The 16,367-nt window shown below is 45.7% G+C and overlaps 1 protein-coding gene across 6 annotated transcripts in view; it reads right to left on the bottom strand.

Moving 5' to 3' along the window:
- USP2 (ubiquitin specific peptidase 2) overlaps positions 1 to 16,367 on the bottom strand; it is a 102,996-nt gene that overhangs the window by 55,150 nt on the left and 31,479 nt on the right. For 5 of the 6 annotated variants that reach the window (XM_088455824.1, XM_088455823.1, XM_088455822.1 and 2 more), the window contains one exon: positions 7,391 to 8,075. In XM_088455824.1, the coding sequence (XP_088311950.1) occupies positions 7,391 to 8,035 (645 nt within the window). In that variant the 5' untranslated portion in view covers positions 8,036 to 8,075. Of the gene's footprint in view, positions 1 to 733; positions 1,114 to 7,390; positions 8,076 to 16,367 lie in introns of those variants that run through there. The other variant, XM_088455827.1, reaches the window with a different exon arrangement.

Genomic DNA, 16,367 nt, shown 5'->3' with positions numbered 1-16,367 from the left:
ACAAAACACAGTATAACTATAAATTGGGGGGGGAGATTTTATTTATATATATATATATATATATATATATAACCAGTTATTTCTATATTGCACCCATATTCCGCAGCACTGTACAGAGAATAACTGGCCATTCAATCAATCAGTCCCTGTCCCCAGCAGAGCTTACACTCTATATTCCCTACCACAGGCATACACACTAGGGTTAATTTTTGTTAGGAGCCAAATAACCTGGCAGTATATTTTTGGAGTGTGGGAGGAATCCGGAGCACCCGGAGGAAACCCACACAAGCAGAGGGAGAATATACAAACTCCACACAGTTAGGGTCATAGTGGGAATTGAACCCACGAACCCAGTGCTGTGAGGCAGTAATGCTAATCATTACAGAGAGATGTAGTGATGATATATGTGTGTGTGTGTGTGTGTGTGTATATATATATATATATATATATATATATATATATATATATATACTTCTATTTCAGTTATTCCACTATTAAGTCAATATTTATAAAGACTAAAAACTTAATGCATGGTGATGTCACATAAAGCAACAACTTTATCATGTTACCAGATACAGTGATCGGACCTGCAGAATGCTGACCCCAGCAGTAGATCGGTATAACAATGAATGGAGGGGTCCAATACTGTGTAGTGTGTACACATGGCTGCATATTATAATGGTTAGAATTTTAGTAACTAGCTGGTGAAAGGATCCCTCTCCTACGTCCTTACCTTGGTCCTGTGGAGCATGAAATCAAGCAGGTTGTATAGAACCATTGCACCGGGGACCTGCAGCTCCCTGCGGGCGCCCCAGCCGGCCGTGGTAAAGGTGTAAGAGGACCGCATTTCCGCACCTGGGCAGAGGTCGCTGTAGTAGTCTGTGCAGGGAAGGACGGGGGCTTCCTTGGTGCTGTGTGGGCTCTGAGGATGTTACTGCCTGGTAGAAGTCTGTTATAGTGGAGTCCAGGTGTGAGAGAGGCAGAGCAGCAAGCTATGAGTAATGGCAGAGCCTTGTGTCCCCTGCAGCTGCTGGTGGTAGTGGCACGCTGCCCCTTGTGACCGCACTCACACACACACACTACCACCCGCAGCCGCTGGACCAGTGACTGACTGCAGCTGCTGGAAGGTGACAGCTCTGGACGTCAAAGGAATGGGGTGGGAGGGGTGAGACGGGAGAGCTCTGCACTGATTGTCATAGGCTCTGCGTGCATGAGAGGTATGACACATGTACAGTATAGGACTTCACACACAAGGAACATGGACACATGGTAATGCAGAATTTGCTGACACTAGCTCTAAAAACCTAAAGCTGTACCTAGGACCAGGGGCTGGTTTGCAGTAATTGAGGTCAGGATAGGTGTTGTCTAGGTTATTTTAGCCAGTTACAACAACTCCACACATTAAATTTCCCACACATTAAAAAATGTCTAATGCAGGCTGTATAAGTGATATTCGTTGACCATTAATGCTTAGAACAAGTGCTTAGCTAAATACAGATATACATTTACAGTAAATATACAATTTGTTAATGATACAATGGGCCTCAGTCCCATGCAGAACCGTATGTTACTGACTGCACTTTGAGGGGTATATTTACTAAAGTGAGAGGTTTTAGAAGTGGAGATGTTTCCCATAGCAACCAATCAGATGCTAGCTATTATCTTCTAGAAGGTGCTAGATAAATATGTAGAATCTGATTGGTTGCTATGGGCAACATCTATACTTCTAAAAAACTGCACTTTAGTAAATGTACCCCTTTAACGGAAGTCTTATGCAAAGTTATATACTGAATTGTGGGCCATAACCCCTTAAGCGAATGCTAAAGCGGTTATGGCTCATTGTTAAATTGGACCCATAGTATATGAACCCCTAAAGGTCTTTCAAGTTCTAATAATCGTGAAACTGCCGCGATTATTAAGGATCCATTTCCCAGGGGATGTTTTCATTTTTACTGAAAATATCACTGCTATGTACAAAGGGAAACTCGCAGGGACAGTGGTATACGCGGCATATTTAGTAGAAGTCTTTCACAGACATGAAAGACTTCTCCTGTGAAAGCTGACACTGCGCATGCGCACAGCGCCAGCATCCAGAGCCGGCCGGAGGCTGCGAGAGAGAGATCGAAAGATCGTAGTCCCCATTGATAATAATGAAGACTGAGACCTGAATTGCTAATTAGCACTTTGCTGGAGATTTCTGTGAAATCTACTGCATTGTGCTTTTAGGGGGTCATTCAGACCCACTCGCGAGCGACAGTACGCTCGCAAGTGGGTCGATGTTCCCCACTGCGCATGCGCACGACGGAGGGAGCTCCGTCGTGTGCATGCGCAAGACCCGGCGAGCGATGGGCTTTCCATCGCTCCGGGTCTCGCACCAAAGGAGGCGTGCTGTTGATGTTGATTGACAGCACGCCCCCTTTGGTGGGCGTGCCGGGGGCGTGCCTGCCAGACGGAGGCGTTCCCATGGGAACGTCTACCGTCTGAAGCCGGCCCCACTGACATCACTAGTGATGTCAGTGGGAGTGATTTTGGCTCTGATAGAGCCAAAATCACTCCTGGCCTTGCGGCTGGGAAACCCAACCGCAGGGTTTCCCTCGCAAGTCCGATGGTCAAGACCATCGCGACCATCTTTTTGCACGCTCGTATATGCTGTGGGTGGTGACCCACAGCTATACGAGCGTCCAGGGGGACGCTCCATTTTAATGGAGGAGGGCCCTGATTCAGAGCGAGCGCTCTGGTCAGAGCGTCCGGCTCTGAATCAGGGCCTTACTACATAACTACTGTACAAGACATAAAATGATGCAGAAACTGCAATTTCTGCATCATTTTATGTACAAAACAGCTTGATACGTAGGCCCTTTAATCTCACCATTTTACAATAGCTGCTGGGAAGGAGTGGCAGCCTGCTGACAGCTCTGCCGGGCCCAAGTACAGGGAGGGGGTGTGGTCAACTGTGGAGGTGTGGCCAGACCCCTACTTACAAGAAAAAAAAATCAATATGTTCACGGATGTGCTGGCCGCACAGGGGGCGCAGGTGTCTGGAAGTGAGAGCGCAACCCATCCCCCCTCCCGCATACATAAACGCAGGGAGAGCGAGAACTGACTGCTGCTGCAGCAGCCTCACTCCCTAGCCCACCACACAACGTGACAGCAGCAGTTAGTCCTCTCTCTCCCTGCCTGAACTTAAGTTAACAGCGGCGACGGGTGGGGGATGGGCTGCAGAGGCCGGGCCCCTCTAACAGGTTCGGATCTGGGTAAATAGTGCCCGCTCCCCCTCCTCTCCACGCCCTAGGGGTAAAGCTATGTACACACTATGCATGTATTGGGCCGATTTGCCAATAATAACTTATTGTATTGTGTGTATTAGCGTTTCACCGATAAAACGGTTAGATAACATCCAGAAACGCATTCCTTTGATTATCCAAAAATCTCCGCCTGAATTTCCCGATATCGAGCAGTGTGTGTGCATTCTCGATAATCTGCCCATATTTTCTATGATTTTTCCTGATTACCTCATCATCCTTGTGAGCGTACATATGAAAAGTCACTGTGAAATTCGCCAGGTATTTCATTTAAATTGTAGTGTGTAGCACAGATATTGGGACCTTGATTTTGCCAAAATATTGTCCCAATTATCGGTATGATCAAAAAATGATAGTGTGTACCTAGATTAAGAGTCAGGTACAATTTTGTGATGGGCTTCTTGAAGCCAGGCAGATCATAGGCAGAGCTGGCATATGTGAGGCAGAGGATACTCCCTGGCCTGTTACAGTAGTGTATATAAAACTATTTAATGATTGGAAAGTATCGAATACATAGCTGCTCTGTGGCCACACGTTGCTGGGTATGGTGTCTAGCAAGTTGAATGGATGATGCCACTGGCCAATCACCACAAAGGGTGTGCCAACCACACACTGATTGGTGGATGCCTAGAGCTATTCACAAGGGTGCAGGAAAAGTAGAGATGGACATTGAATGGCCCATTATTGATGGCACTATCTGAACTTTCCATCAATCATGTAAAACCATAAATTTTTTGAGCCATCCATGTGTGACACAAGTGCAGACACTTGACAGCTGCGGGACAATCAGAGGAGGACTGGGGCTAAGGGACAGGGAGAAAAAACATTGGCATGTCACCATTGGAACTTAGCCATCGATGGTGGAGAAACTTTGGAATTCTATCATCAAAACATTGGCCATTGGTAGCAAACCATAGATTTTCGATGTACCCTTTTTTTTTTTTTTAGCAGGTAGTTGTCTTCTAGGCAAAACAACATCCTTGTAAAGCAAGAATTGTTTTGCACTGCTCCGTTAGATAGTGTGGGTCAGCAGGCAGGCTAAGTCGCTCATTTGGTCTACTGCCACCAAAGTGTATCTTTAAAATCACTACCCTTATGTTATTAATGCAAAATACTTGTTTTGAATATAAATAAATGGAGAACAAAATGATCATTGCCGGATAATTTTGTATCACTGTCTGGTCACTTTTCCTGCTTATTCTTGATCTCACCATAGCAGGTTTAAAGCCAGTTTGTTTAATCACACCCAGATTTTTGCAGCTCCCTTGTGCTAGATGTCTGTGTTCTAGTCATAGGCTTGTTCCAGACATCAATTCTGTCTCCTGATCAGTTACTGCACTCCATGTCTCTTGATTTCCAACCCTCATCCTGTCTCTTCTCTTGGCTTCTATTATGATACTGTACCAGCATACTCCTGGAAGGCACCTTAGCTACTCAGAGTTCCTGCTTAAGGCCAACTGGCCACTTGAAGGGGCAGATCAGAAGACTCAGATCTGTGGATCATCCGCAGTGAAGCCCATATTTTCTTATTTCCCATGTCTGTGGTAAATACCAGGAGACCAAATAATCCTTAATATATCATGAGACAGTAGCACATATATTCTTTCATTTACAAAATGTACTAAACAACACAAAATGCCACCGTTTTGTACCAATGCAACAAAATGATCCACCCATCTTATATCAAGTGGCGCTTCTCTCCACTTTTTGAGAGACATGTCTGCAAAATTGACATGTGAATAGGTTTGTACAAAGGAAGAAACATCTGATGTGTAAAGGTGTAAAGTCACAAAAGTCCGCTGTCTCAGCCTGAGACAAGTGCCATGACCAACTATGTTTAAAATAACTTGGAGGGAGCCTTCATCAGAGTCTAGGTCCCAAGCCGGTGATGAAGAAAGATGGTTCTCGAAGACCATTCATTGACTATCAGGGGCTTAATGAAATTTTTATAAAGTATCAGTACCCCTCCCTCTGACGCCTTCAAGAGCCCCTGTCAGGTAATTTTCTTCTCTAAATTACTCCTGCAAAGGGCATAAAACATGATTTGTGTCTGGGAGGGAACAATTGGAAGATGGCCTTAACACAAAGGATGACATTGTCATTTGGCTGTGAAATATCTCAGGGCCTGATTCAGAGCTGGACGCTCTGACCAGAGGGCTCGCTCTGAATCAGGGCCGGCCTACCTAAAATTGGAGCGGCCTCTTGGACGCTCGCATAGCTGTGGGTTACCACCCACAGCTTATGCGAGCGTCCATGATGATGGTCGCGATGGTCAAGACCATCGCGACCATCGGGCTTGCGACGAGACCTTTGCGGTAGGGTCTCGTTGCCGCAAGCCCTGGAGTGATTTTGGCTCTATCAGAGCCAAAATCACTCCCACTGACATCACTAGTGATGTCAGTGGGGCCGGACCAATACGGAAGGCGTCTCCATGGGAATGCCTCCGTCTGGGCAGCCACGCCCCCGGCACGCCCACCAAAGGAGGCGTGCTGTCAATCACCATCAACAGCACGCCCCCTTTGGTGCGAGACCCCGAGCGATGGCTTCCCCGTCGCTCGCCGGGTCTCGCGCATGCGCACGACGGAGCTCCCTCCGTCGTGCGCATGCGCACTTGGGCACCATCGACCATTTAGGGGTCAATCCAATTACACGCAAAGGGTGTGAGTTGCCATTGCAGAGGCGGTAAACCGACGTCAACGGTACTGCATCTCGCACCCTTCGCAGCCCGCTTCGAACCCTAATTCGCATAATTTTGCTTGGAAAATTAGAAATGTCAATTTACAGATTTGACTCAGCTTTGTATACATAAGGGGTAGGCACCGATTTTCTCTTTGGGTGCCAGACGTTCACCATTACAAGACATACAAGTTTCCGGATGACACCACCATTACAACATGTACAAACATTTACATAAATAATAGATGGTTACTAAAAATGTTAGTGGCTGCCCTGTACTTTCTTTTGTTTGCTCAGGTCAGGTTGATAATTTGTAGTCTGGAGATGAAGAAAGCTTCATACTTTAATTTTGTACTGTTATTCAAATGTGAGCAGGACTAACTGTGGCAAGATTCACTTACCAGAGGCCCTGGCTTTGCTGGGTATGTAAAAATTGGGTGTGAAGATAACACGTGCGCACTTGGCTGCCCCTTAGGCTCCTTAGTAAGAAAAAGTGTCACCAAACACTTCAAAACAAAGTACAACATACAAATATCACTAAGTGTGTCCAGGAGGTGCTCCTAACAATACAAACAGAAGTCTCAGTTCCATTCTCTCTGGGTATATCTGTCCAACAGGATCTTCTTAATCCTTTATATCCGAAATAGTCACCTCAAAAAAATACGAATAATATTCTCGTAGTGTAGTAATTTTCGAACAAATCAAAATATAGCAAACAGTAATAATACTTAATTACCCAAATATTGGTCTACCATGTAAAGTAGACAATCAGGCACTTTCAAGGGTTATCCTAAAATACAGGCTGCAGTCCTCCACGGCGCCTTCAGATCAAGTATAATAGTCTACTAGTGTGAAAAAAGTAGACAAATCTCGCTTTTAAGAAATGGGTGAATAACCAGGTGTCCCCACGATCCACCAATCATCTACCAAGTAAGGTCCAAGAATGTCCAGGTCACCTCTATGCCTTTGCTGGGTATGTAGGCCACGCTTTGGGTCTTTGGTTTGGAGTGGGTAGAGCGCAACAAAGTTTCCTCTGTATGGGAATGAGGTTGAGTAGGAGGGGGTAGGGGGAGCAGCCCAGCGTACACAGTAGTAGAGGGAATAACCCCACAGGTGTCACTCAAAAAAAGAGTTGCCTATTCCTAGTATACATTCTTATGATATATGGTTCTATATACATCATTACAGGATACTTGGTTTAAGGTATGATACAACAGGTTTTGGATTTGTTGAGACCAGTTCAGGAAACTGTGGAGACTGCCCTACTGGCTGTTTACTAAACATGAACAGATGTGGTTGCGTGGGCTTATGCTCTAAACTCTGATTCAGTGAATGTACAACAAGGCAGCAGTTTATTTGTTACTTTGCTCAGATCACACAGATGTGCAAACGACATAAATAACAACACTTACCGGTTCCTCTTTACCACTGGATCCCTCACTCTTCTCATAGGAGTATGAAAACCGTGATGTGGGCTTTGAAAGTGATGTGAGAGGCTCTGGAGCAGGTAATGAAGTACTTCCATAGCCAGTAGACAATCCTCTCTTCTTTCCACTGATATCGCTGAACTCGCTGTGGTTGGAAGCCCGGGAAATCCGTGAGGTTGCATTTGCTTCCAGCCGTGATCGCGTCAGCGCTGGGCTGTGAGGGTAGTAAGTGTCCGAGGTACGTAGTTCAGATAGTCCAAGGGACAGGTCTGTGTGGCTAGAGGACTTCTTACGTGACAGAGAAGTAACAGGGATTGTCGACAAGGTAGAGTAAGTGGTGTTGTGGCCATAGGAGTAAATTGGATTTGTTGTGTATTTTGAGGGAGAGCGTGCCAAGATGTCACTCCTTTTGCTAGGAGGATCTAGACGGGGAATACTTCGGTCCAGATCTGGGAAAGAGCGCAGGTAAGAACTGGTATAATATGAACTGCTCACACTGGACTTATAAGGCAGCTTATTGCGATCACTATAGGTGGAACTAAGGTTGGACGTGTAGGAGCCGAGTCCACCATAACTCTTAGAGTAACCAGTGTCTGTATATCTCTTGAGGGTAGATGAAGAATGGGACATACTGGAAATGAACAGGCGGATGAGAAGACCCCAGTTTGGCCTGCAAGAACAGAAACAGAAAGAGCACATAAGAGGGATGGTTGCAAGACATCGGCCAACACAACTGAATGGAAAATAAATCAGTTTCTTCATTCACATCACTAATATATATAACTTGAGACAAAAGTAAATTGAGAGATATAAAAGGGTATACTTGGAAAGTAGCTCCTAATATAATGTTGATTTGTACGAAACAGATGTACAATGCAATGAAAAGTATTCAGCTCCAGACACACTTTCACATTTGGTGCCACAGATTCTGAATTATTAATAGATTAAAGTAGGAAATGAAGAATGCTTGCCGACTTCCTGGCTGCCTCCTCCAGTGGGGGCAGCCACATAGGCTCAGTTGGAAGGGGGTGTCGTGGGAAAGTGGGTGGGCCAGTGGTCGTGATTTGCCGATTGAATTATACTGGCCTTGTTCCATGCTACACAATGCTGAGATTATCGTCATTGTGAAGTGGGGCCACAAAGATGCAATTGAGCGCGAATCGCATCATTGGCAGCCTGAACTGACCGCTTTCGCTCAGTAAGTGAGAAGGTGACAGCCGGCTCCGGGAGATTTGCCCACTCCTCGGCGTGCACCACCTGATTTTCGGCAGTTTCCAGGATGTTTCGGGAGAGTAGGCAAGTATGACATGAAGTATTATTTGTGTGTGCTTCCACCTTCCAGTATTATACAATGGAACGTCTAGGCACTTTATAAAAAGAGAATACTGTAATAGAAATCTGGCAAGCTGGTAAATGGAATTGGAAGATGAGCGCAGATGACCATTATCAGCCTGTGCACACTGCAGTGCCGGTCAGGGCAGGCCGATGGACTGGTTCAGTTCGAAAGCCTGATTGAGCAGATCTGCCAACAAGCCCTCTTTTCGGCAGGCATACAGAGAGACAAGATGTGTCACAGGACCACTCCCATGAGGCATGGTCACGCCCCTTTTTTGTGCGCATACACTGTTACATGTACCCGAAAGGAGGGTCGACACCAGATGGTTGACAGTCAGTAGGTAAACAGGTACAAAAGGTCGATAGGCCAATGGTCGACACACACAAAAAAAAGTTGACATTTCATTTTTATGTTTTTCAACATTTTTAAAGTTAGGGTTAGGTTGCTGGAGGGGACAGTTAGGTTTAGGCACTAGTGGGAGGTTTAGGTTTAGGCTACAGTTAGGTTTAGTCATTTGGGGGAGGTTTAGGGTTAGGCACATGGGCGAGGGTTAGGTTTAGGATTAGGCTTAAAATACAAAAAACAAATGTGTAGACCATATTTGTGTGGATCATTTGTCACTGTCGACCATTTGGTGTCGACCTATACATTGTCAACCTTTTGTCTGTCGATAGATTCTGAATCTTATATAAAAAATTGGTCTGTTTGTTTGGCTGTCCAATTCCAATCAGACACCTCTGCACCGATTGGGATGAAACCAACGCAAGGTGGTCTATTTGGATCTTGGCCAGATTTTAGGGGGGTTAGGGTCCTGGTCAGACCTCCCGTTGGTGTATGCTGGGTAGAAGTTTAACTCGGGGAGCCTGTTCTGAGCCTTCCACTGGATGGATTTTGGATGAAAACTTCACAGAGGGGTGGAAATTGGTCTGGAGTGCCTAATGGAGTGGTTGGGGACCCAGTCGGACCTCACGGTGGAGTGCGGCGGCCAGAACTGTGACCCAGGGAGCCTGTTCTGGGCCTTCCACTTAATGGATTTGGATGACATTACATAATAATCTTAAAACAAATATAATTTAAACCCAGGCAACGCTGGGTACTACAGCTATTTGAAAAAAAAGAATGTAAATTTTGCATTTAATTTTACAGTACCCCAAAAGTATAAAACTACAGCTATATTGTCCAGATCAGAGATAACTTAGGACTATATAAAATGTTTTGACCAACAGTAGGAATATTTAGAAAATATTATCTTTCTGTTAGGGGGTGACAGTGAGAAAATGAATGTGTCATTCACAAATAAAAAAAAATTATATATTCTTCAAAATGGACATGACTGTAAGATAAGGGTTGGATGCTGTTCAATACCTTATCAGAAATCAAATATGATAACGCTTTGTTTTATGATAAAAAGAATTTACAGGTGCACATCTCTTTTATCCCCGCAAATTGCTCTGTTTTCATTATAACTGCATATGCACCCCAAAAATTCTTGCTCATCCATAGCTATGTCATCTGAGATACATTTTGTGCTTACAACCACTTGCCCTAAGGGCCACGACAATGGGGTAGGAGGGAGCATGCAAGAAAAGTACAGCAAGGCCCTGTTCACGTAAAATTAGTTTCATGCTGACCACAAAGCAGTCGTGCCTCTGTTGCCAAATGTATACTGATAATGATTGCCTCTGATTGGCTCAATGTTTCTGAATCCCTCCCATTTATGCTAATACTAATAATAATTAGAGATGTGTGTAGACCCCTATATTTTTGGTTTTGGTAAGTCATCATTGTGTTTTGGTTTTGGCAAAACCACCCTCAAGTGTTTTGGTATTGGATTTCTTTAAAAAAAATGTATAAAAACAGCTAAAATCATGTATCTGTTTTTGTTCCTATAGTATTATTAACGTCAATAACATTCATGTCCAGTCAGTTTTGGCACCTGAAATCACACAGGAGGGACTTGACATGCAATCAAAAACATAGGAGATCCTTTTTTTATATCCAATATCTGACTTGCAGGAAGACCCGAGCCAGGACTCTGTTCTACTGAAAACCCCCAAACTGACCAGAGATGGCACTCTGTTCTACTGAAAACCCCCAAACTGACCAGAGCCAAGAGTCTGTTCAACTCGAAACCCCAAAGTCCGCGTCTGTTCATATTTTCAGCAGAACTGCTCAACTCAAATAATAATATGGTTACTGCTAATCATTCACATAGTAACACTGATACTGTATGTGCAATCAGGGCCTGATTCCGACCCGCTTGCAAGCAGGTCGATGGCCAGGCAGTGCGCACGCGCAAGCCCCGAGTGAGCGAGAAATCACTCGCTCCGGGGCTCACAAGACGGGGTGGCTGTTGATGTTGATCGACAGCTCGCGCCGTTTTTTAGGCGGGTTGGGGGGGTGGCTGCACAAACGGAGCCATTCCCTTAAGACACCTGCCGTTTGTGGGCGGCCCTACTGACATCACCAGTGATGTCAGTAGTGAACTTCCTGCTCTATTAGAGCAGGAAGGTCACTGGGGCTTGCGATGGACGAGACCCTACCACAAGGGTCTCGTCGAAAGCCCGATGGTCACGATAATCGCGACCATCGCCAGGTCGCCCGCTAAAGCTGTGGGTAATCACCCACAGCTTAGCAAGCGGCCTGGAGGCCGGGGTTAAAAAAAAAAACGGCCCGCCCTGATACAGAGCGATCCCTCGCAAATAGCGAGTGGCTCTGAATCAGGGCCTCGGGGGCCTGATTCAGAACCGCTCGCAAGCGGGTTGATGTTTGCCCCCTGCACATCTCCTGATTAGTGTTACCCTATAGAAGCCTATGGGTAACGCCATCTCCTGATTGGTGTTACCCTATAGAAGCCTATGGGTAACGCCATCTCCTGATTGGTGTTACCCTATAGAAGCCTATGGGTAACGCCCAGGGCCAGATTAAAAATGGGGCGGATGGAGCTACAGCTCCAGGCCTTCACACAAAAATAGGCCCATCAACATGACAGCATGATTACCAGCTGCCTAACTGGCCAAGCGTTTTAAGTATTTAAATAACTTTTTTAGTCTCCCCCCCCCCCCCCTCCAAAAAAAAATAAATTATGCAATTTTTCTATTTCTATGTAGTTAGGGAGACATTGGGTTCATAGTTTAGGGGGTGTATAAACCAGGGTTACTCTGACTACACCCACACAGCACCTATCACAGCTCTTCCCCTTCTCAGTATAGGCCCTTGAACATTTTCAGCTCCAGGCCCATGTGGGTCTTAATCCGGCCCTGGTAACGCCTTCTCCTGATTGGTGTTACCCTATAGAAGCCTATGGGTAACGCCATCTCCTGATAGGTGTTACCCTATAGAAGCCTCCCAGCACCCCCCGCAGCCATACTTGCCAACTCTACCTGATTGTCGGGGAGACTCCCTGAAATAGTAGCAATCTCCCTGACTTCCTGAAGGTCCAGCAATCTCCCTGATTGCACCTTACCCCCATTATGTAGCTGTTATATACTTGGGGGAAAAATAAATCAGAAATATATGCATTCAAACAGGATCAACTGTGATTTTCCTGCATTGGTTATAAGATACAATGATTCCCATGGCTACATGCATTTTCATATAAGGTTGCTATTGCCCACTTTTATGGAACCACTTGAAAACACACTGATACTTTTCAGGGCTTGCTCGTGTATTGTGTTTTACATCAACAAGCACAGTAGATCTTACTAACTGCTTTGGGGCTCATTTACATTTGGATGTAAGTCAAGTTTATGGCACGCATCTCAGATGTAGCAGCACACGCCCACTTTACCGCCGCTCTCATCGGTGTGGCCCGCGGCACATTCATGCTCAGAAGGATGCTAGTGGAGCTTTTGGGTCATAGTCCTGGAAGTCCCTCCATCGCCAAGGAACACACTTACCCAGAGAGCGGTCCTTTGCGATGTTCTTCATGCATACTGGCGTTGCTAACACCGGTGTGCATGCGAAGGGTGGCGGGATGCATCACATCCCAAATATGATGCGTCATACATCCTGCCCAATAACTCAAATGAAAAATAAACCAAGCCTCGGCTACATCTTCTCAGTTTCAGTTAAAATACAGTACATTGAGCATCACTTTGTTTGATGAATCAAGTAATGACAAGCGTGGAGAAGTAGAGAAGTTGCCCATAGCAACCAATCAGCTTTGAAGTAGCATTTATTAAGTACAGTCTATAATATAATAGGTAGGAGCTGATTGGTTGCTACGGGCAACATCTCCACTGGTCCACTACTCCACGCTTTTCACTGCTTGTTACATAAGCCAATGTTTTTTTAAGTTAATAAGTTTGTCACTTAATTGGATATTCCTTTAAGAGGGTTGATTGGCCCACAATAATTAAGTATCCAACTCATAGTGTTATACTTAAATACCAGAACAATTCAATAATGTTCCGATACGGGGACAGCTGCTCCCTGACACTGTCAATTCTATCACTACTAGCGACGGAAGTTTACACAAATACTTGATCACAATACCTGGATATTACAAATGTTAATATGAATATTTTCACTTACATTAACTAATGATGAATGTGCCCCTAATAAACTTATTAACTCTATCAATGCTAAGGTTAAGTAACACTTGTCCTCAGCACTGTGCCAGAGTCTACTGCACATTTCTGTATCACGCACGTGTAAGTCTCTTAAAATATGGCAGCTGAACTGGTGATTTGTGCAGTGCCGACACGGGAGAGTTAAGTAATCTAAATGGTTGCAGGGTGTGCGGTGTGGGCAATTGTCCACCGCCCACCCTTTACCTATTATAGACACGTCACTAGTTTGTGTCATGTCATAGTCCCCTTAATGTACAGCACTGTGTACTATGCCTTTAGTTACTGCTCTGACTGAGGTTTCACATTTCTTTACGTATCACTCTGAGGCTTTCTTTACGTGACTGAAAGAGCTAAGGGCTTTATATTGTGGTGGTTGACCTGTCAGAACACTATGTTCTGACTATCAATGGCAAAACAGCTGAGGCACAGGTTGCGAACTGATTCATGCAATGCTGTTTAGCCAACATTTGGCTATACAGTTGTATGTACAAAATACTGTGAATGTACATATATCTGGTTCCTAGTCTAATGTAATGCCAAAAACACCTAGAGCATGGACAGGTAAGGCATACCACCCCTGCCCAGTTATAGGTGCAACAGTGCTTTCAAAGGCATAACTACCATAGGTGCTATGGTAGTTGTGAACTTGAAAGCACTGTTGTAACGATATATATTTAGATACTGATATATTTATTGTAGCAATACATTTGTGAAAGTGTCTTTAGACAGAGTTTTACTGTTGGGACCTAGGGCCTGATTCAGACCCACTCGCAAGCGGCTGTCCGCTCGCAAGTGGGTCGATGTTGTGCACTGCGCATGCGCACGACGGCGGGAGCTCCGTCATGCGCATGCGCCAGACGCGACGAGCGAAGGAAAGTCCTTCGCTCGTTGTGTCTGATCAAAGGGGGCGTGCTGTCGATGTTGATTGACAGCACGCCCCCTTTGGTGGGCGTGCCGGGGGCGTGCCTCCCTGACGGGGGCGTTCCCAAGGGAACGCCTACCGTCAGAAGCCGGCCCACTGACATCACTAGTGATGTCAGTGGGAGTGATTTTGGCTCTGATAGAGCCAAAATCACTCCGGGCCTTGCGGTTGCAAAACCTCAACCGCAGGCTCCGGCTCGCAGTTTCGATGGTCGCGATGGTCACGACCATCGCGGCCATCAAACTGCACGCTCGTATAGGCTGTGGGTGGTGACCCACAGCTATACGAGCGTCCAGGAGGACGCTCCAGAATTATGGAGGGCGGCCCTCATTCAGAGCGTGCGCTCTGCTCAGAGCGTACGGCTCTGAATGAGGGCCCTAGTTTTTCTGTTTTTTTTTTTTTTTTCAATCCCTGCCAGGTCAAGGAGCCAACATCTCATCATCATCACACTAAACTGAATGTTAATCCTCATCCTTCTAGACTTGCAGGGGTGGGCAATAAGTGGCCCTCAAGCTGTTGTTGAACTACAAATCCCAGCATGCCTTGCAGCAGTTTTACCATTGCCAAATAGCAACACTGTTGCAAGGTATGCTTGGATGTGCAGTTCTACAACAGCTGGTGGGCCGCTAATTGCCCATCCCTATTCTAGAGTAAGCTTTCATATCACATGCCATATGTTAGTAATAGGGATGAGCGGTTCAGATTCTGTGGAATCCAAACCGCTCCGAACAGCGGGGATCTGAGTCCACTTGAGCCACGGCTCGGGTGTTCCCGTCTGACTCGGATCCCACTGCGAGGCCGAACGTCATCCTCCTGACGTCAGATTCTCGCGAGAGTTCGCCTCTACATAAGGTGCCAAGACCGGGACTCTGCGCCATTTCACTCCCACACTCCACACGCTGCGCACTGGTCTTCTGAAACTGGCTGTGTACAGAGACTCACAAGTGGCTGTGCTGGCAATGTGACTGTGTAAGGGGGCACACTGCATGCTGATGTATGCTGCGCTATACGCTGCTAATTAAGTGGCTGTGTCCAGAGACTCACAAGTGGCTGTGCTGATAAAGTGACTGTGTATAGGGGGCACACTGCATGCTGATGTATGCTGTGCTACTCTGCTAATTAAGGTGGCTGTGTCGAGACTCACAAGTGGCTGTGTACAACAAAAAAAGTAAAAAGAAAGTTAAAAGTTTAAAAAGTAAAAAAAAAAAAAAAAAACCCTTATTTTTTGGTGCTGTACCCCACTGTGTATACAGGCACCGTGGCTCCTTGGGCCGTAGCCCATTGCGTATACAAGTACTGTGACTCTGTTGGCCGTAGCCCACTGTGTATACAAGTACTGTGACTGTTGGCCGTAGCCCACTGTGTATACAAGCACTGTGATTCCTTGGGCCATAGCCCACTGCGTATACAAGTGCTGTGACTCCTTGGGCCGTAGCCCTCTGTGTATACAAGCACTGTGACTCCTTGGGCCGTAGCCCTCTGTGTATACAAGCACTGTGACTCCTTGGGCCTTAGCCTTCTGTGTATATATAAGCACTGTAATTCCTTGGGCAGTAGCCCTCTGTATATATTTAAAGCACCGTGACTCCTTGGGCAGTAGTCCTCTTTGTATACAAGTACTGTGACTTCACGGGCCATAGCCCACTGTGCAAACAAGTACTGTGGCTCTGATGGCCGTACCCCACTGTGTATACAAGCACTGTGACTCCTTGGGCCGTAGCCCACTGTGTATACAAGTACTGTGACTTTGCTGCCCGTACCTCACTGGGTGGGTGGAAGGGTCCAAGGACAATTCCATCTTGCATCTTTCATTTCTGCTACTGCTGTGTGGCGATGTTTCATAGATGTGCTATAAACTGCGGTGTCTGTGTCTATGCTCTGTCGATTAGTAAACAGCCAGCTCACTGCAGCCTTTGGCTAATAATGGTGAAAATAGGGATGTGTACCTACCCCCATGTTTTGGTTTTGGATCTGGATTAGGTTTTGCAAAACCACCCTCAAGTGTTTTGGTTTTGGATCTGGATTTTAAAAAAAATATATAGATAAAAAATATTAAAAACAGCTAAAATCATGTCATTTATGCAATCCGAACCGCAAAAAGATCAGAACCGCCACCCGGATTTACCCGGA

This window comes from Taudactylus pleione, unplaced genomic scaffold (assembly GCF_031769625.1).
Source record: "Taudactylus pleione unplaced genomic scaffold, aTauple2 ptg000671l, whole genome shotgun sequence".
NCBI lineage: Eukaryota > Metazoa > Chordata > Amphibia > Anura > Myobatrachidae > Taudactylus > Taudactylus pleione.
The sequence above is the reverse complement of the archived record's forward strand: the minus strand, read 5'-3'. Positions and strand labels throughout refer to the sequence as shown.